Source organism: Pinus tabuliformis, chromosome 7 (assembly GCF_031772625.1).
Source record: "Pinus tabuliformis cultivar Carrire ecotype Pingquan chromosome 7, CPIR1, whole genome shotgun sequence".
Taxonomy (NCBI): Eukaryota; Viridiplantae; Streptophyta; class Pinopsida; order Pinales; family Pinaceae; genus Pinus; species Pinus tabuliformis.
In genome coordinates, this window is record NC_142293.1 from 1,314,260,929 (window position 1) to 1,314,283,249 (window position 22,321).

At 40.9% G+C, this 22,321-nt stretch overlaps 1 protein-coding gene across 1 annotated transcript in view; it reads left to right on the plus strand.

Annotated features, from left to right (window-relative positions):
- STRS1 (DEA(D/H)-box RNA helicase family protein) overlaps positions 1-22,321 on the plus strand; it is a 308,429-nt gene that overhangs the window by 51,478 nt on the left and 234,630 nt on the right. The window contains exon 3 of the mRNA XM_089459675.1: positions 9,556-9,663. Within this exon, the coding sequence (XP_089315801.1) occupies positions 9,556-9,663 (108 nt within the window). The remainder of the gene's footprint in view (positions 1-9,555; positions 9,664-22,321) is intronic.

The following is a 22,321-nucleotide window of genomic DNA, read 5'->3' on the forward strand; positions in this document are numbered from 1 at the left end:
GTGCAAAGTTCACAAGAAGGCAACCTACTAACCAGCGAGGAAGGGAAGAAAAGGATCGAAGTTTTCAGCATTGTTTTTAGGGCTTATCTCCTCACATATGTGGCATAATCTAGGGTTGTTGCTGCTGTAATATATCAGTCCTAAAGAAGTCATCGAGAAGGTCTACAAGACACCTTCTATGCTAGCCGAGATCATTAAGAGAAGCACTCTAGTAAAGCGAAATAATTGCTGAAGTACGAAAGTTGCAGGTCCATGAAAGAAGGCTAAATTTCAGAGTAACCGAGATTAGTAGTAAAGGAAGGAAGTTTGACTAATGTTGACTTAGTCAAGAAGATGAAGCTGGAAGGAAGGGTTTGTGTCTTGGTCTTGGAGTGGCAGATAGGTCAAGGGTATTGGTCTTGGTATTCGTCAATTGGAATCTCTATAAGAAGAATTTGTTCGGGTTTTCCTCTCAAAGAGTGAGAGGTTTTGGCCCTGGCTAATAGCCTATATTTTGTGTCTCTTGTCTCTTTATGGTTTATGCATTGGTAGTTGTTTGGTGAAGAAGAACACTAATAACCTAAGTAAAAGAAGATCCTAATCTAAAGAAGTAAAAAGCACTCACTAGCAGTTACTAATAGAGGAGAAATCACATAATCTCTATTCCCAATATTTCTCAACATCTAGGGTCCCTATGAGTGCCCCCTACATCACTAAGGAACCCATGACTGTCCCAACCCATGGTGGACGACGAACTGCCCAACCTTAAGGGGGTAATCACTGCTACATCATATGCATCATGCTCTTATCCCTTGGAACTTCGAGCAATAAAATGAAGAAAAATCAATAAAAGGCCAAAGGCATATGAAGAAGGGTGGAAAAACAAAGGCCGAGGTAACTCATGTACCACGATTTCTCCCTCTTACATTCATGTACCCAAGTTGTGGGCCTCCTTCATCATCGCTACCCTTGTACCATGGCATGTGGCTTGGAGCCTCCCCTCTTGCCCCCACTTTGTTCCATCATTAATTCACATGACACCTGCCATTTGATGGATGAGCCATGGACCTGTCACCCCTTTAGAGGTTGAAGACACCTAATAGGGTCCTTCATTAACCTCTCTTGCTGAGCAAGGTAACACCTGTACATTTTACAACCCACTTGGAAGGGCATGCCACTATGAATTGTCCACTTCTACCCTTGATTAACAAGCTTATTTGCTCAATTGCACTAATGATTAATTGTACTAGTAGGTGAGGAGACACATTGATCTTATAGCAGATTGCAGGTGGGTCTTCATCTTGGACTTGCTTGCCATATACGGAGTCCACGCCCTCCAGAGGGTCATAATGGCACTTGTAGGACGAGTGTTGAGAGCCATGGGCCTCCACCATAGTAGAGCATTGATTGCCACACCATGGGCCTCCACCATAGTAGAGCATTGATTGCCACACCATGGGCCTCTTCGGTACCACACATTGCTTGTTCGAGCACCATTCATATAGAGATGATGTTGCACTTGGATTGTGGATTTCTGGTAGCATCAGATGTGCTCTAAGCCTCAAAATTTGTAGGGAGGCTAAGGCACATGTATTCTAGAATACCCAGAAATCGTTTTGGGAAATTCCACTTGGAGACAGTTTTATTAAAATAATTAATTATTTTTAATTGATACCTAAGTCTAAACTTAGGAAATTAAAATAATTAAAGGGTATTAATTAAAGTGGGGGTGAAACTTCTAGAAGAAGGTGAGGATCAAGCCAAAATAATCTTAGCCATTGATTAGAATCTAATCTGGTCCATTGGTTACTTAACGAGAAGATTATAAGAAGAGGCTTGATGGGCATTTGGAAAGAACATCGAGTGAGAGATCAGAGATCTATTTTCTCAAGAGAGCAACGCAGTAGTTGCCGGAGAAGGTGATCAATGTGATTTCTTGCAGCGAGGGGCAGAGATAATTTTTCGGAGGAAGTTTTCCTGATCAAGAGAGTGCAAAGCAAAAAGACGTCCAGAGAGGCTAATGCGGGGCCACAAAGAGCTATGTTGTGGCAGCGTAGAGCTTCAGAGGGAGTCCGAAATTCTGCTGAGGAACAGTCGAGATCAAGTGTTGGAGTCGGGGTGTGAGACTGGGAGGATAGAGGGTTGAAGTTTCTAGCCAGCAGAGGATCAAAGGAGGTGCAACGCAGTCCCAGCAGTAGTGACGCAGTAACTACGTGGGTGTGACACAGTTTTGCGTAGAGGCTCATATCCAGCGCAGAGCAGTGCCGAATCTTCCATTACCAGGGTGAGATTATCTCACTACCTTTTTGCCTAGTTAGATCTCTGTATAGGATTGCTAATTTGGGCATGTGAAGAATCGTACTCATAAATTACTGCTTAATAAGACAAACCCTTAGCTGCTGTACTGATTTTCCTACATTGGGTTTTTCCGGGGACATTGGTCCAAAAACAACGGTGTGACTTTTGTGTTATTTCTTTCTTGCTCAGATTCTTGTTTCCGCATATTATTTAAAGTTGCGGAGGTTACAGTTGTATTTATTTCGATGTTTATTGTATAATACTTTAAATAACTTGATTCAGTAGGAGAAATATAATCAGTTGCTTCAGCAGTGACTCGAGGATTCTCAAATTTTCACATGGTATCAGAGTGCAGGTGAAGCAAGAGAGCAGACTGAAAGAGCCCAACGCTGAAGAGAAGGAGGGAGATCGAAGTGCTACGTAGGTAGCAGAGCGAATCCCCAGAGGGATTGCACAGTCCAAGCCATGAGGGAAAGATTCTCAAGGAAGATCTCTCTCTGAGTGAGTCGACAGAGGTAAGATTTCCAGATCAAGATTTGTCAGCAGGAGAGAGAGCAGCGTAGCAGCAGATTCAACGCAGAGCAGTTTTTTGGTGAGACATAGTTTTTTGCAGCAGCTGCTGGGGCAAAAAAACGTTAGAAGAGGGAAGGAAACACTATTTGAGGGAATTTCTTCCTCAGAGAATTCCTGGCCAGGGAATTCGATTTCTCATTTGCTGAGCAGCAATAGAGAGGAGCAGATCTACTAACTCCAGCAGGGAGTGTGTAGGCCAGCCTAGTTGCAGCGCAGAGGAGAAAGGAGACAGTTCGACATTTTGTTGGCAGTGATGGCAGGTAACGGGCTAAGAGATCAAGATCGGTTGGATGGAGCATCCAACTATGTGATCTGGAAGGGTAAGATCTCATGACTTCTGGATGAGCATGATCTCAAGATGTATGTCGATAGTGTGGTTGCTGTACCTGCTGATGCAAATCCACTCAAGAAGTACAAGGCTGAGATGGCGAAGGCCAAGCGACTGATCCTCGGACGACCAAAGAGATATGGGATGCCTTGACTATGCTATATCAAGGATCTTCCGAGCAACAGAAGATGTACTTGGAGGAGATGCTGAGATCAACAAGGATGGAGAAAAGGGAATGCATTGATCCATTCCTATCAAAGCTTCAGGAAGTCCGAGATCAGTTGGCAGCTGTAGGATCAACACCTCAACCTATAGAGATGGTGAGGTTGGCCCTGAATTCAGTCTCAAAAGAATGGCAAGTATTTGTCCAGAGTATCCTGGGCAGAGAGAGATTGCCAGATTGGGAGGGAATGTGGGTGGCTCTTCAGCAGGAAGAGATGAGGCGAGGCTTAGTCAAGTACAAACTTGATCACAACAACAACAGTGGGACGAAGCCCAAGGAGGAGGAAGAGAATGAAGCCCTTGCATCAAAGGGGCAGCAGGAGCAACGGAAGAAGAAGAAGGACGTTTCAAAGATCAAATGTTTCTGGTGGGTTGAATTTGGTCACTATGCTACGTAGTGTCTTCTCAGGAAGAAGGACAAGGACGAGAAACATGATTCATTGGCTGCAACTGCAAAGATTGAGGAGGAGGAATTCGCCATGATTGCCCAGATACCTCCAGGGGAGAGGTGGGGTGACCTAGTACTGTAGTTTGAAAGAGCTGCAGATGGGCAGGATCCTTGAGGAGTCCACCTCTTGGATCAATACCTTGCTACGGGAGCCCATATCAGAAGTAGCAGGATGGACCAGGGTTAGTTGGTGCAGAGGAGTGTCAGAGTGACAGTTGCAGTGGCTAGGAGCGCCAAAAATTGAGCAGCGCAGAGCTATTGTTGGCAGCAGTGCAGTTGGCACAGAGCAGAGTCAGCAGCAACGCAGTGGCTTCAGTGATAGCGTAGAGACTAGCAACAGTCAGAACTCCAACAACAAATGCATCACGCTGAACACCTTTGGTTCAATATTTTGGATGCTTTTCCGTTGCTGTCGCAGTATTGCAACAACAGTTGGAGGGTCGCAATGCAGATGCAATGTTGGTAGTGGTAGGGCCAGCAGTAACACGGATGCAACGTTTGCGCAGTAGTTGGTGGGCAGTGATGTCAGACATCAGCAACACAGAGGGAGATGTTATAGAGAAGGGTGATGCTTCAACAGGTTGCCTTACTAGATCACATTCCTCACTAAGAGGGAGTGTTGATTTCTGGTAGCATCAGATGTGCTCTAAGCCTCAAAATTTGTTGGGAGGCTAGGACACATGTATTCCAGAATACCCAGAAATCGTTTTGGGGAATTCCACCCAGAGATAGTTTTACTAAAATAGTTAATTATTTTTAATGGATGCCTAAGTCTAAACTTAGGAAATTAAAATAATTAAAGGGTATTAATTAAACTGGGGGTGCAACTTCTAGAAGAAGACGAGGATCAAGCCAAAATAATATGAGCCATTGATTAGAATCTAATCTGGGCTGTTGGTTACCCCTAACGAGAAGATTATAAGAAGAGGCTTGATGGGCATTTGGAAAGAACATCGAGTGAGAGAACAAGATCGATTTTCTTAAGAGAGCAGCGCAGCAATTGCCAGAGAAGGTGATCAATGTGATTTCTTGCAGTGAGGCGCAGAGATAATTTTCCGGAGGAAGTTTTCTTGATCTGGAGAGTGCAAGGCAAATAGGATAGAAAGACGTCCAGAGAGGCTGACACAGGGCCCCGCTGTGGCAGTGCAAAGCTTCAGAGGGAGTCCGAAATTTTGTTGAGGAACAATCGGGATCAAGTGCCGGAGTCAGGGTGTGAGATCGGGAGGACAGACGGCCGAAGTTTCTAGCCAGCAGAGGATCAGAGGAGGTGTAACGCAGTCCCAGAAGCAGTGATGCAGTAACTGCGTGGGTGTGACGCAGTACTGCGTAGAGGCAGCGCAGAGGCTCATCTCTAGCGCAGATTAGTGCCGGATCTTCTAGTGAGTAGGTGAGATCATCTCACTACCTTTTTACCCAGTTAGATCTCTGTATAGGATTGCCAATTTGGGCATCGGAAGAATTGTATTCAGAAATTACTCCGTAATAATACAAAACCTCAGTTGCTGCACCGATTTTCCCACATTGGGTTTTTTCGGGAACATTGGTCGAAAAACAACGGTGTCACTTGTGTGTGTTATTTCTTTCTTGCTCAGATTCTTGTTTCCGCATATTATTTAAAGTTGTGAAGGCTGCAGTTGTATTTATTTTGATGTTTACCATATAATACTGTAAATAACTTGATTCAGTAGGAGAAATATAATTAGTTGCTGAAGTAGTGATTCGGGGATTCTCGAATTTTCATATGGACCACGACGCTTAGCTGGGCACACATTGATACCTGACACTTGGTAGCTGATCCAAAGCCCAAATGAGGTCTTGTCTTTTTCGGAGAGACATGGGAGGGTGTGTGTCATCTTCTAGCCCACACTAATAGAGCATTGACTTGTTGTGGAGCCATTTAGAGCCGATGAGACCATTGGTTGTGCCCCAAAACTACTTGGGAAGCACCACAAGGTGTTTTGCTTGGAAACCAAAGGGCCACTCCCATTCATCATGGCACATTGAGGACTCAAATTGGCCTTCCAACTCCCCTTTGCACCATTATTTTATCATTTCAACTTCATTAGGAAGGCTTATTTTACACATTTGAGCTATTTGGTGGGCTTGTCACCAAAGTTATTGTTATTTTCACATGAAAGTGTATTTAGGGGCTCATTAGGTTAATTCGAACTTGTAGAGGCTCATATAAATAAAGGAGAGCCTCATTTGTATTTCATGATCACTTGGATTTTGATCTCTCTTGTAAAAAGAATTCAGACCTGCAATTGTTGGATGAAATTGGATGTTTGGATGCATTTTGACATATGGGAAATCTCGCTATCTTGTCTTGGTGCTTCTCTATGCAATGTTGATGGATGGATATATTCTTATTGTGTTGTAAATGCCTTTTGATGCTATATTTCACATTGTTACATGTCTAATGTATGGAATATCATGTCATGGTCTTGAATGTGCCCTAATTTAATGTGAATTTACAAGAACACTAAGACTATTGAATGTATTGCATGCATTACTGATAGATAATGATGAATGAATGTTCCTATAGGCTTGTTTTGCATATTGCAACCTTGAAACTCCATCAATCATTGTCAACGAAGTATAGATATCTATTGTAGCTATGTAGTTTCTCCTTTATGGCTGGCTAAGCTGCATAGGTCTCCTTGATAGAGCGAAGTTCTTGAATCAAAGTAATTCTTGACTCCATTTCTCGCAATTGATAGGCACTAGGTCTAGAATCCTTGGTGGTCATATTTTCATTGAAAAATCATTTACCCTCACCTCATCTTTCCTCTTTATTCTTCGTCCCTTCAAGTATAGGTAGCCTCTCTAGGGCTTGGTGCGAAATCCATTTGGAGTAACATCTTGCAAAACCAATTGGACAGGCTTTTGCGCTGGTGTTTCCTCTAGTTCTCCTCCAAATTTGAGGCCATTCTCATGGTTGAATCTCAAGATAATTGATGCCCTAGCCATCATACCAAGTGGGAACCCTTGAAGTTGCTTTGACTTGGGGATTCTTCGAAGCTTTATAATTTAGTAGCATATCATTCGAAACCTTTTCTTTTGACTATGTTGACCTTGGATGAACTCCTATCCCGTCAAATACCTCAAACGTAGGTCTAGTATAGTTTTTCTCCCAAGGGGTTTTTTCGTGGAAAGCCATTCTAGCTTCTCCCAAAACTCGTATCTCAATTGAGCCTTTCCATTGAATGAGCCATCCTTGCCTCACTTTGAACCCTAGTATAGACGTATTAATCACAAGTGAGGGACACTGGGACTCCTCTCGTCGGTGAAAATCCAAGAAGAGAAGGGGACATAGGCTGTGGTGACAGTGGGCCTTTGTCCCAAATTGTTGTTGTGCCCTCTAGCTTAAGCCTATATACTAGGCCTGCTAGTTTGTGCAGCAACAGAGCTATTTCTTTGGTGAATGGATGGATATACTACATGTTATTCTGTAAGTGCTTATTGCTGAAGATTATCATTTTGAATTTGTCTAATGATTGGAATTGTTGCTTCTAGATTATGCTTGTTTGTGCCCTAATTTGTTGAAAATATATTTTAAAGGCTATCTAGTTGAGATTTGCATATGTTACTCATTGTATAACATGTAATGAATGTTCCTAGTGGAGGAATTCTTATAACTCTCCATCAAATTCCATTTATCATTGAGTGGGTAAATGCTAGAATTTTGATACCTAGGGCATCAAATTTCGGCCTCATGAGCAACAAATTAGGCACTTAATTCAATTGTTTGGTGGGGAAATGTGTGGAAGTACAGGAAAGATATATCTAGGTAAGCCAAGGAAGGGATACCAAGGCAAGGTTTAAGAGGCCATTTTTATATAATAGAATGCTCGATCAGGGCCAGCTCATCATAATGCACTGAATAGTATAACAAAGCTAGGAAAGTGTTTGCTTCCCTTCAGGATGAAAGCCTTAACTGATCCGAAATGGATCCTAAATCAAGAAGAAAAGGTATTACAGACTCATGTGCAGGAAAATGCCTATATTATTTAGTGCAATGGATCGAAAAGATTGTGAATAATATAGACAATGAACAGTTATAAAACATAATAAACACACATCAACACAATCAAAATAATGAAGGAGTTCACCAGACCCCTTGGCTACGTCTCCTGGTCCAAGCTTTCAGTGTCGACCTCTATATTATGTCTTTAAGAGCAGAATATTACAAGTGTGAGCTCAAACAAAGTCTCAACACAATAGTGACAAAAACAATAGGGATTTACTCAAAATCCTCAAGTCTACAAGAGTACACAACCGCTTCCTCTTGCTCTCTGTCTTCTGCTTTCTCTTGCTCTCTCTCTGTCCCCCTTTGTTCTGCCATTGAGTGGCTTTTAAGCCTCTCGGCCCTGTCCGTTCACCTTCCTTTTCGGGCTCTCTGCCTCCCGGCCTTTGTCCCTTCATCTCCCTTTTCAGCGTTGGACACGTTATGTTAAAACAAAACGCTTAAGGCACAAAGAACTCCTTTTAGAAACGGAAGGATCGACGAGCGTGGTGAAACCGACTGTTTGGTCTTCCTCCGCACAAATCCCCGATATAATGCATATTTGGTCTATATACAATATTATCGGAATACAAAGAAATACATAGAAATCCCGACAACAAAACTGATTATCGGAACTCAAAATTTATGAAACTATGTATATAATCCTTTTGGGTCCGCTTTATCGCATGTCGCATAGTGCCGCTCCTTTGTATTGCCGCGATGCGCTGCTGCAATGCGATATTGCGATGCGATATCGTGATCGGCGATTGCATATCGCAAGTCCTTGAGCCCTCGGTAAGTCCTCCCTTCGGCGATATTGCGATGCAATCTCTGCCGTTGATCTGCGATCTCCAATCCGACGGATGACAGTCATTTCGGATGGCCCACTTGTGCGGAGATTACCTGCCTAAAAAGAGTGGTTTTCTCTCTCCTGCGCCATGCTACGTGTCGGCCAGTGTATGGAATCGGGTGAAGCCCTTCTAATACCACTTATCGCCTGTAGCCTGTTCGAATTACCGTTTACCACGGAACTCAAATCCTTTGCTGTTTAATTCACAACTCCTTCGGGTCCGCTGAAAGCCTTCCGTCTGTATTAAGTCCTCCCTTTAGTTTATTGCGATGCGATATTGATAATTTATCTCCACCGTTGATCTGCGCGCTCGATCCACAGTCCATGTTATATTGCTAGCCGCAATCGCAATTCCCTTATGGCTAAGGTCTGAACACAATGCTTGCTTTCTCCTGATGCGATATCATTTGATGGATTTACTCTATTTTCACTGTTTTAAAACATATTTTTGAAAACTTTTAGACTTAGAGGTTTTTATACAAGATCCATTTTGGATCATTAACCTTATATATATTTGACTTATTGCTTATGCTGTGTAAGTAGCTTTACACATTTTAATAATTTAATAATCTTTTTCTGTAGTCCCTCAACAAAAATGTTATTACTCTTGGTGTTTAAACAAGTGAGGCAGCCTTAGTATTGGTTTGGCATTTAATTTCAGATGTGCTTCTCTCCTTTCCAAACAGTTTTGTAATCATTTATATATATTTTACTTCTGTTTCATGCTGTGCATGTAGCACTTCTCATCTTAATGCTTAACCATCTTATTCTACAGTTACTCGACAAAAATGTCATTAATCTGTTGCTGGTGAATGCATGAGTATTTTAAAATAGTTTAACTTCTGTGACAGATTGCGGATGTTTTGGCTGATGCTGGAGATTCCTGCGGAGTGAAATCTGTTTGCCTGTATGGTGGTACCTCTAAGGGACAACAGATTTCTGCTATGAAGTCTGGAGTGGTAAATTATTCTCCCCTTTATCCTCTTTATAACTCAAATTTTATTTTCTAATTTGACTAGGAGAGAGGCATGTTAAGTTACATCAGGGAGTAGATGAAGGGATTTCTCTAATCAGCCTAGCAGTTTGGGGTGTTACTCATCTAGTTGTGCTGCAGTGTGACTTTACTGGGGCAAAGCAGCAAACTTTAGAGTGTTAAGGGACTTTGGAGTCAGAGAATAAAGGACTTGATATGATGTTTCATTTAGAGAGACATAAATTTCAGTGGTTAACAGAGCATTGAAACCATATTTACAACGCTGTGAGCTGATATATACCTCAGACATTGCTTTTGGACTTATTACAGTGTATATCTTGTGCCCTGTCAACTCGAGTGTAAATTAATGGAAGACAATTATACCACCTAAAGATAGTTACTGCCCCCTATAGCTTTGCATATAATCACAAAGCAAGGTATCGACACTGGACAGATAATTGTAATGCTTATACAATGATTGTTTCCCCACAGTTTCCTTAGTGGGCATGGCCTTTGGCAAACCAACCGACAACATTCACTAGATGCAGGGCCTTACCTCATTGTTTGAGTATGAACATCAGAAAGCCAATTTTGATGCCAGACAATGTTGTCAGTCAGGTATGTAACCTGTCTGCAGCTATAGCTTAACATCTTGAGGACATTTCATCTCTACTCTCACCTACGTTTGATGAGTTTTTGGCATGTGTTTAGCCTCAGACAGAAGGCTTGTTTAACAAGGCATGATCACCTGATCAAAGGGCTATTGTCTAGCCTTAAAAATACTTGGTGGCCCGTGGGACAGTACTTTTAATTTTTTTGCCTGCCTAGATATTTGCATTAAAAGCTTGACTTCTTGTAAGAAATATATAAAATACAATAAGGGCATGACCCTCTTCAGATGTTAAAAGCTTGACCAAAAATTGAAGGTTACTAATAATTATAATTTGAAAACAGTGGGGGGGGGTGGGGGGTGTGGTGAAACTGTCAATCTAGTCTTCTGCTTTAGACATCGTATGGTTCTGACATAAGCAATTGTTTCAAAAATTAAATGCCTTCACAATGATCCTATTTATTTTGCACGTTTCAAGTCTGTCATTATCCTTAGTTCCATTCTGGCTACCCCATAAATACTAAGCACTTTATGGGGGTGACTGGGTTCTACTATGGCACCCAATAGTGCTGACTAATGAGCTAACTGGCATCTATATATCAGTTGGGCAAAAACTTTGTCTACAGCATTTTGTTTCAATGAATCTTTGCCCCTTTTGGCGGTGCTATATTTCATTCAGTTTATGGAGTTATAGAACATAGGCTGCAGATGTGTATAATACTTGCACTTCCTTGTTGATGCCTTAGATAGGCATGCACGAGTTTGATTGATAGCTTTTAGTTATTTGTGATCATTAATATCCTTAGAATGGAGTTTTCTCTATGACATAAGCCTCATCTTCTCTGTATTTATCATTATCATATTGCTTTTCAATAAGTTTATTACCTATTTAAATAAGGTGAGATGCAATAGTTTTATTGATGTCCACAAATGACCGAAAAATAGGTCAATGGGACTAGAAAATATGCCCAGTCAATGGGACCAGGTCTTTTTCATGTTGGACTATAGGAGTGCCAAGATCACTCCTGATTGCTAAAAGAGGAAAGGATACAAATGAAAGAATAAGAAAAAAAAAGAACATGAAAAAGAGTTAATTGAAAAGGTAAACCTTAGGAGAGAGGAAACACTACTACTCAACATTAGAGACATGGATATAGGTTGAAATAGGGACTGGAGTACAAGTGTCCCTATCACTATCTATCACTGTGAAACAGAAAATGAAAACCCTTATAATGTCCTTTGGGTAGTGCTTGGGGTTGAGAGGACTTAATTGGGTGACCGTGGGAGGTGTTGGGGAGTGGTTCATCAGAACTCTCTTAACATGTGAGGTCAAAATTTAGTGATGGGCATTTTACTTCTTAATTGGGCTTAGGGGTAGCATCACACAAGAAGTAATTATGACCCTACCAGATATCTCGTGAAGGTGAGATGTCTACTAGTCGAGTGGGAAGATGTGCGATGTCTCATCGATTATATGTTATCCATATTCATGGGTGGGGAATTCGCTCAACACTTAGTGCATCTATTCATTGAGATAGGCCAAAAGGAGGTGATGAGCCTAGTGGTGCAAGGTTCATAAATGTCTCAGAAAGTCTCCCATTTGTGTGTTGTTGCCACCTTAATCCACACCTAGGATTATCATGGAGAAAGTCCTTAACTCTACTTGGTGTGGCCTTGGGGGCAAGTTGCAAGTTGGGGCTGTCATCCAATTCCCAACTCCTCAGTCTAGGATAACTCCTAGTGAAGCCAAGGGTTGAAGTGCCTAAAGAAGCAAAGTAAGGATTGATTAGTGTTGTGCTAAACAAGTTCTAGGAATTAATATGATTTAAACCAATTTGAAATTCACCATTAACAAGATAGACCATCACATGTGCTTCAAAATAAAAATTATTTTGCAAGTACATAAGCATCACATATCATTCGTGATGAAACATATATAAGAGTGCCAAACCAATGATAGAAATATTTAAGCAATGTAAAGGTATGATCAATAAAGAGACCAGTACCAATAATCCAAATAGATGCTTGCAAGAAAAGTAAAGTACTTGGAAATGAAAAGAATTGAAAGCAAAGCACTTGAAAAGGAGAGCTTTCAAATAAAAGGTGCTTGAAACAAAGTGATTTGAAATAAGAATTTTCCAATTTGTAAACAAACTTGTAAAACAAAAGCAATGATATCTCAATCAAGTACACAATGCAAATATAAGGTGTGATGAATTGCCTCTTAGTTGATTTTAGAATTAGATAGGTTGTTTCTCTAGTTAACATAAATTAGAGAGAGATTGCACCTAATCTAATGTGAAACTTTTCCTCCAAGCCTTTGCCCTAGCAAGGATAAGGATAGCTGCAAGGAGATCCAAAACGGGGAAGCTTCGCTTCAATGAGTACCCGCCTGATTTCACAAGTCAGCCCACTTGCAAGTAGATCCAACCTTGGGTTTCCCCAACCTGATTTAGCAAGTCGAGTGTTTACTGTCTCCAAACTTGGAAAAAGAGATGGGTGAAAAGGGGCCCTCTTAAACTATACAACCAGTTAAGCTGGAGGTTAATTTCTCTAAATGCAAAAAAAGAACTCAGATCTAATGGAACTAGCAAGTTAAAAGACTAAGCTGAACTAATTGTACAAATGAAATGAAAGGATTGTATGGACGAGAATAAATGAGTTAAACTATGATTGTATGAAGAAAAGGAAATAAATGGATTGCAATTAGTGTTGATCTAATCTACTTTAGTTTTAAATGATGAAGCAAACCATTTAATCAATCACATGAAGACCTTCCCCAAATGGGGAAGAGAGGGATGCCTAGGGGAAAATCCCCTAGCTCTCAAGAAAAAATGCCTCTTTATTATATTAGCTTCCTTATCTTAAAATTAGGGATGAAAGGGAAGTTTTTTGGAAGGAGTTTACAAATGATCCCTCAAAAGGCAAAGGTACTTCCTTCCAATAGTTACAAGTGATAAAAAAAAGCAAACTAGAAGTTACTTGGAAATATTTACAAAATTTGGTTTGATCTTTCACTCAATGGTAAGATAAAAACCCAAGAAAATCTTAGAATTCCCTTATGGATGAAGGGGAGAAGCCTAAATGAGTTACAAAATCCTTGAAGGGTTCTTGGAATGGAGAACCCCTTTAAAAGGTACCAGGAAAGGGTTTAATGGTTTCAAGAGTTTGCCTGTCCTTGTTGCCCAAATCCACCAATATTCTGCCCTTCCAAGGCTGTCCCAAAATCAGCCAAAAGTGAGCTACTCCTTGTCTTTAAATCTGCCCAAAAATACAGTCAAGAACAGAAGCTAGGAAAAGTGACTAAGAAATGCCTTTAAACAAATCTCAAAAGTTTAGCATGGGTTACTTTCAAATGCAAACAAGACTACCAAGTAAATCCAACTAATCTCTATTCTATTTTGGCTAAGGAAACAGAGTAAATTTGGTCCCTCCTTAGACAAATAGGATCGTTGTTATAACCAGAAATCCAAAAAAAACCTTTTGCTTGATTTTGTAAATGAAAGCACAAGTAAAGCGACCAAAGAAATTTAAGTTTTAAATGATGGAAGGAAAAAACATAGAGGCTTATGGAAACCCCCTTTTGATCTTTCTTCATTGAATTGCTTTGGATAGTCTTTGGCTTTTTGAACTATGTGTTCCTTGAAATCTATGGAGATGGCTAGTCTAGCAGATGATGTCCCCAACTCCAATCTAGTTGGATTTGTTGTTCCACCGAGAACATACAAATCTCAACTAAGCCTAGGATATGTGCAAGCCCAAGGAAACCTACAAGTAATTGTAGCTTTCCTTCCCTAGACAAGAATGCCCTCAGGCTATAACACGAAAATAAATGCAATGCAAAAAAGAACTCAATAGAAAAATATTGTGTTACCTCATGCTACAAGGAAAAACAAATAGAACCAAGCTTGATGACCTCCAAAGTCTTTGCTTTATATTACTTGAATAAACAATTTGACAAGTTACAATAAGCTTCTAGCTTCCAACCATCTCAATCTATAAGCCCAAATGTTTTACTTATACAAAAATGGGAGCAAATCCCAATGATAAGAGTAATGACAAGTGTAAGAGCTGGTGTCAATCCAACACTGAGATGACTGAGATCCCAATGCAATCAACCTCTCCAAGTGGCAATCTAACTGTTGAGGAACACCTCTACTTGCCAACGTGTAATATTCCTATTTGGAAAATATAGTAGATAAACAAAGATGAACTGTAATAGCTAAAAATGTGCAAAATTAACAGCAACCAAACACTAAACACAAATGAAAGTTGGCAAGTAACTGAGCCATTTTTATTAATTCATGAAATAAGCACATCAAATCGGAAGTATTAATGGAACTTGTGCTTGCTAAGCAAGCAGAACAAAACCCAGAATGATGCCTCTGACCCAAGTGGTGTACGACCCAGAATGATGATGCACATGGCCTAGTGAATAATCTGGTGATGACTGGCTAAATGAATAATGATGGCTGGCTTGGAAAATGACCGGTTCACCCTGAAAATCCACCCACGAGATCCTCTCCAAAAACCTAGAAAATCCCAAAAAGGGGTTTGGCCAGGTACCTGAAAGTGTAAACTCCCCCAACTAGTGCGAATGGCCCAATTGGGTAGCTTATGCGCCCCCCTGCAAGAAATGATGTTGCTGGAAGTGGCCTGAATCCGTCAATTGGAAACTCCCCAAATCCCGCTAATAATTTTCCACGACACACACCCAAACTCCAATTCCGAGAAAGGGGTATCAATTCGTCCCACAATACTGCGCAGGCTTCCCCAAGAGACTCGAGGATTGCTAGAAAGAGAAGCACGAACCTCACAGACTTCCCTTGCTTCTCGTATGCCAAACTCCACCAAAATCCCGACTCCGAAGGGTAGATGAAACCCTGAATTCTCGCTCCTCAAACTCCTCTAAAGCTGGCTCAAATGATCAACTAAGCACACTTCCTCCACACCCCTAAAAATGCGCACTACTGTCCAAAATTGTTGAAGAGGATGCTCTATTGAAGGCTTGAGATGGACTTCTCCAATTTCCAATTAGGGAGACACTCAAAGTTCTCTGAAACCGGCTGAGATTCCACCTGAAACCCTTGTGCTAAGTAGCACTCCAAACCCTTGCACTAAGCAGCTCACAAGAGGTCGATTTCTTAAGTTCAAATGGCAAAGATAAGTTGGAGTAACCTTTTTTTGCCCTTATATACCTCATGGGCCAATTCGACCCCCTTGGTGGCCCCCATCTCCTCATGTGAGTTGGTCCCTCGTAGTGATGCGTCTTGCTTGCTGCGTGGTCCACAACTTAAGCGACCCTCTTCAAATATTAGACCCACTTATTATTCACATCTCCCAAGTGTAAAGTGTTAATATGCCAAAAAGTGATCCCTACACCATTTTACCCCTTTTTGCCTAAGGGACCAAGTGGGCTAAAGGCTATCTCCATAGTAGCTCACAAAATAGGGGATATCACATTCCTCCTCGCCAAAGTTTGCTTGTCCTCAAGCAATTTCAATGTTGGGTGTTGTAGTACCTGTTCCCCTTCCCATGTCGCATCCTCCAAAGGCAAATATTTCCACCTGACAAGATAGTCCCTAATAACCTTGTTCCTAAGCTTCCTTTCCCACACCTCTAGGATAGCTTTAGGAACCAACACCACCTGCCCTCATCATCAAGCAGCGGTAACTCTGCAATAGCTGTCACCTGTTGCCCCAGAGCCTTCTTTAGGCATTACACATGGAATATATCATGCACTCTGCTACTTGGGGGTAGTTCTAACTCATAGGCCACCTGCCTTACACGTCTGATCACCCTGTAAGGTCCATAGAAACGAGGCTTGAGCTTCTTGACCCCTTTTTGTTTGAGTGTCGACTGTCGGTATGGCTGCAAGCGGAGGTACACCAAGTCCCCTACCTCGAACTGCCTCTCTGTCCTGTGGCAATCTGCATAAATCTTCGACTAGTTCTCTACGGTTTGCATAGAGTCCTTGAGAGCCTTGAGGATCTCCTGGCTCTCCTGGATTCAATCCCTCGCCCTTGGGGCTTTACTATCCCCGAATACCATTTTAGCAAATGATAAGGTGTCATAACCATATAGCGCTTTGAAGGGTGTCATCCCAATGGACATGTGGTATGTAATGTTATAACATTACTCCCCTAGATGAAGCCACTTTGCCCATGCTCGCTGTTGCCCAGTCACATAGTTCCTCAAATAGCCCTCTAGCCACCTGTTCATTATCTCAGTTTGCCCGTATGTTTATGGGTGGTAACTTGTGTTGGGCGTAAGGTTGGTGCCCACCAATCTAAAGCGCTGTTGCCCAAATCCCCCAATGAACATGGTGTTCCTTGTCACTAGCAATGGTTTTAGGGAGTTGATGCAATTTGAACCCCTCCCTGAAAATGAGCTAGGCCACTTGTGCTGTTGAATATCTAGCTGGGATGGCGAAGAAATGGGCGAATTTGGTCAACCTGCTGGCCACCACATAAATACAATCTCGCCCCTGTATCGTGGGAAGTCCTGTGATAAAATCCATGGAGATACTCTCCCACTTTTGCTCCATAATAGGTAGAGACTGTAGTAATCCGGCTAGTTGTGTATGCTCCACATTGTTCCTCCGACATGTGTTGCACTCTTGCACGTACCTCAACATCTCCTTTAAGACCTCTCCACGTAAACCGATCCTTGATAGACCTATTGTTAATTTTTCTTTAGGGCATGATTGTTCTTTGCTTTGATAATTGCATTTCATCATTTACATAGAGAACTCACCCCATAGCATCATAGCATTATTCAAATTTACATCATTATTCAACAACATATGCAACTATATAGAAAGAACAATATCATCATCAATGCAACGAAACAATAGAAGAAAAGTGTTCACACATAGAGACACCCGGATTGGTCAGAGACCAGGGCAAAACCCACTATGGGGAAATCCCTTTCAAATTCTTCTTCTTATTAGATTGTCATTGAATGAGTCAACAAAGAGAGAGTACAATGATCCATATCTTCAACCATAAACCTACCCAACAAAAATGAACTAAAACAATATCCATGAGATGAAGCAAACCATGCCAATAATAAAAAATCCCGATTGAGGAGCCTGTAATAAACAGTCATTGTCTGTGGTCAACTTAAAAATCTAACTTTAGATTCCAGTCACATGGAGGAAGGGACATGCGTGCGACCGAGAGCTTCTAGTCATTACCTTGGGCATGCAATCCTATGAATACAGTCGAAAATTGCCTTTGACAAGCCTGTGATTGTGACCCAAAACCCTAGAAACACGCGCGAGCTTCAGACCCTATAATCTCGAACCTGTGCCAACCAATTTCTGTGAACTTGCCTCAGACCTGTGTGAGCCAAACCAAGGAAGAGAATAGAAGAATGTCTCATGATGATGTCTAAATGAGGTTGAGGTCACTTGTATTTATAGCCTTCCAAGGGTGTCCAATTTGCTTTAGGGCCGACCTGATCAAATATGCACATGTGGAGTTTTAATTCAAAAATACACTTTCCCTTGTCCAAATTGAGTGCTTCAATAGCCAAAATTGGTCCTCTCGAAAATAGGAATCTAGTCCCATGGTTGGAATTTGTCACTGAGTTGCCAAATTAACACCTGTATGTCTTGAGGAAGCTGAGATGTCTTGCAAGAAGAGAGTCATCGGCTGCTCGAATGATCTTCTCCTGTAGTTGAAATCTTGGCACCGAATAATTCTTGTTTTTATTATAAATCACTTCATCCATCACCCTGTACATGTCATCAACAAATAAGCCATCCAAAATCTCGCATCCCTGTTGATTCTTAGAGTACTCCACCAAAAGTTGTGCCTTCTAATCTTGGGTGATATCCATGAAAGAGAGCATCACTAGTCTCTTGGAGAGCGCATCTGCCACCACATTATTCTTTCCATTGACATACTCTATCTCAAAGTCATAGGCCTGAATACTGCTAATCCATTTCTGTTGTCTGTCATTAAGCTCCTTTGGTCTAGGAAGAATGTCAAGCTGTTATGGTCTGTCTTTGCCCTGAACCGATTCCTCATTAGGTGCTGTCTGAATTTGGCCAAGGCATGCATTATGGCCATCATCTCCTTATCATAGATGGAGTATAATCGCTCGTAGTCATGAAGCTTCTTGCTCTCATAGGCAATGGGATGACCACCTTGCGTCAAGATTGCCCCGGTGCCTTTCCTCGAGGCATCACATTCTAAGACAAAGGGCCGTGAAAAATCAAGCAGTGCTAAAATTGGGTACGAACTCATCACTACCTTGAGGTGCTCAAAAGCCTCTTGTGCCTCTGCTGACCACTGTGTTGTCGCCCGATTTGTACACCTTATGCAACAACGCTCAAGGCAGGGGCTGTCACTCTGATCCCTGCCCTCTCCGTTTAAGCTATCTCCTAAATGCAGGCTAAGGGGGGTAGTCCCTATGGATGAGATGATGAGAGACTCGTTGGGAACCAACAAGTTCAAGAGATACAACTAAATGGCCTAGCAACTTGAATTAAAATTAAGTGACAAGTAAGTTTATTAAGCACAACAAGACTAGATTTCTCTAAGATATGAGTGATAGACTAGTGCCTTAGAATTAATTATTTACACAATAGATATTGATACTTCCAGTTACCGGATGAACAATTGCTGCAAGATGCAAAATCTATCCTAGATGAAATGCAAGATCTATTTTAACGTGAGATGCAAGATCTTGGTCGATTTTAGTTAAATGCCTAATCTAGGTGAATCCTTATTTTCAATTATTTTGAAGCTAGTGACGAACGCAAGTTGTAGAGAGAAATCCATGGGAAGGAGGCTAAGGCCTCATCAACAATATCTCCCCTAGAGTTCTAACCACCCAAGTGCCTCCGTTCCTACAAGGGATTGCCTGCAAGATACTGCAAGGTCACCTGTGTTAACTACAAATGAGGGTCTAGACTTCTCAAATTGGATGAAGAAGGTGGTCCTATCTCTCTTACAACCGAGCTTATGCTTGGAGGTAAATTTTAAATATGCAATTCTACCTAGCATAAGATGCAAATGATGCTAGATTTCCTTAATGAGATTACAAATATATGAGATGCTCCAAGATGACAATATCAAACCACTTGTAACCAAGCTATTTCAAACTTCACTTGTCAACACATGATCACAAGATGTAACAATCTATGAAGCACTTCAAGGTTTCTCAATGAAACAATGCTATTAGGATGGTCTTAATGTGCTTATTAGAATGTAGCAATTAGAAACCAGAGCACAATAAGATAAGCACAATTAAAACAGTATCCTCTTATCATTTGTGAATGTCTATTAGGAATTCTCTTTCACTTATTTAATTTGTAGATTAGAACCAGAGAACATTACAAATTTGTAAAATAATAACCATAATCAACAAGATAAGATTGCTAATAGTGATTCAACAATGCAATGCAACTAGAGACTAGGAATGCACAATGAGATGCAATCTGTCAAAGAGAATGAGAGAGAGAGTTGGTGACCCTGGCAAAGCTGTCCCCAAGATAAGATGATTGTCAAATACCTCAAATGTGCCACTGCCAACAAAATATTAGACTGCTGTAGCTACTGTTAGTGAAAAATCAGTCCACAGTTAATGTATATCAGCTGACTATATAGTCAAGATTAAGCATAAAAAATGTAAGCAGTGAGAGCTAATTCACAATAACCAATCTTGATGCTAGAAATAATATATCAGACCTCAGAAATGCCACTTTTAGAAAGAGATCAGATTACTGTAGCTTAATCTTCAGTGCCCAATATGATTCACGATTGACCACCAAGTGCAAGAAAGAGAAATCAGTGCTCAAAACCTAATTCTAGTACCAAATGCAATGTGAGTATACCACTGAAGGTCACTTGAAAAATGAGATCAGACCTCTGCAATTTTTATATCAGACCTCTGCAACAATAGATATCAGTCCTCTAATCATTAAATCAGTCAACCAACGAGCAAAGAAAGAGAGCCCAAACACTTGTAATTGTTCCTGCAATTATATAATGTTAATTAGAGTGTTTTGTAGGCTTAGTATTAGGTGTCAATAGTGTGATAAGGGTCTGCAATAAATGTTACAGGCCTGAAGCATATGACAGTGAGAAAAAATGTTACAAATGCAGAGGGTTTGAGGGCTTTGAGAACTGCGGCCTAGTCTCAAGGATTGATATGCCAAGGCGAACCCTCAAACTTCAATGTATAGGCTTCAGACGAATGCCAAACTTTCACGCTATGCCTGCAAACACAAAGAGTTAACACTTATATCCAAATAAAACGATAAAATACCCGAGAAGAGCGGCTAGGGCCTAAAAGGCCTAATAGTCCTGCGGCTAGGCAAAAGAGGAAGGATTAATGCTTGCAAATGAGTCCTAGCCAATCAAAACCCCCATTCAAGTGATGGCAGGTCTGTAAATAGAAGAATTAACCACATAATTTGATGGATCAGATGTTAATATGGCAAGTTCATAATGTAGATCAGTGTCAAAACCCTCAACAAACTTCACCAAGCCTGCAAACAAAGTGAGATTAGTCTAAAAATCACTGAAATGCACTTGATTGGTTTCCAAAAGTCTGCGGCTGGGGTTTATGATTCCTCTTAGGGCTACGACCAAGTTGATATGCCTCAAAACCCCTGCGGCTAGGGTTACTAGTCTCTTTGAGGCCTGCGGCTGGGGTTTTGAGGGCCTTTTATGCTTGCGGCCTAAGCTCCAAGGCCTCACACCCTTGCAGCTCACGTAAAAAATTTATTCTACTATCTTGCAACCAAAAATAAGTTAGCACTATGCCAGAATATGCAATCTAGCCACATAAATTTGCAAATAATTTTATCAAATGCCAAAACCTTATTTGAAACCCTTGAGTTCCAAACCCTAGCCTTTTAGGATTGGTGAGGGTTAGGACCTTCAGAAAATCGAGAGGAAGCCGATATTCTTCTCAAGACGTAAGTATTTTATATCTCTCTTATTTGATTATTACTGTTGTTGTTGATTTTACTAGTAGTAGTCTCTTGTCTTTGTATTCTTTGCTTGGTTGTAATTATTCATCCATGGCCTCCTAATGAGAATTGCAGATACATATTAAAGGCCGACTAGACTTTGGTGGTAGGTGGAAGAACGAAGCAAGGTTGTGATAGGGACTCTCCCAGAAACAGGGATTTGGTAAGAGATATTAGATGAGATCTAGACTCAAAGGGAGCAGTCAAATCAGCAAGATTGAAATATGTCTTGATCTATGCCGAAAAGAATTCAGTTATGACTTCCAAGATGATGGCAACATAAGTGAGGTACAAAACAAAGGATTACCTCAGTAAGAGGGAGAAGGCTATGATTGTTAGATACACTTCTATTAAAGTTTATTATATGTATGATTTCTGTTACTACATCAGATGGATGTAGAGATCGTCTTCCTTGATGAAAGAAGAAGTGTACGTAAGAGCTACCTCAAGCTTGTGAGGTATATGAAGAAATCTTATGCTTGTAAGCAGAAGGAATGCTTTGTACAGATTGATGGATCAAGGTTGATCCTACATGATTTGTATTTTTGAGAAAAGAAAAAGAGCTCATGTGTTAGAGGGAGTTGCATTGACCAGAAGATTTGGTCTAGAGGGAGAAGTCAAGGCTTCTCCAACCCTTGTCTTAGTTTCATAGGGAGTTGACCTCAGAATTCAAGATGAAAGATCTTGATTAGATAGCTGATAACATCAATGGCAGAGAGAGCAAATCAGGATTGCCATGGCAGGATGTGTATAAGAAAGAATATTCAGTTAGGGTAACTGATGTAACCAAGATGATGGATCTAGTGAAGGAAGCATATCAGTTTATGGTTGAGCCAAGGAATATAGCTCGACATGTATTGAGATACTGGTATGTTACAATTGGTCATGATACAATCGGTTATGGTTTGAAGGATGTCTCAAATAGAGAAGTACAACTGCAAGAATTGACATTGGGCAAGCAGTACTTAAGATAGAAAGAGTTTGTATATTGCTTCAGTTTGGGCTCCATTATGATCATTTGGATGAGCAAAAAGCAAACATTTG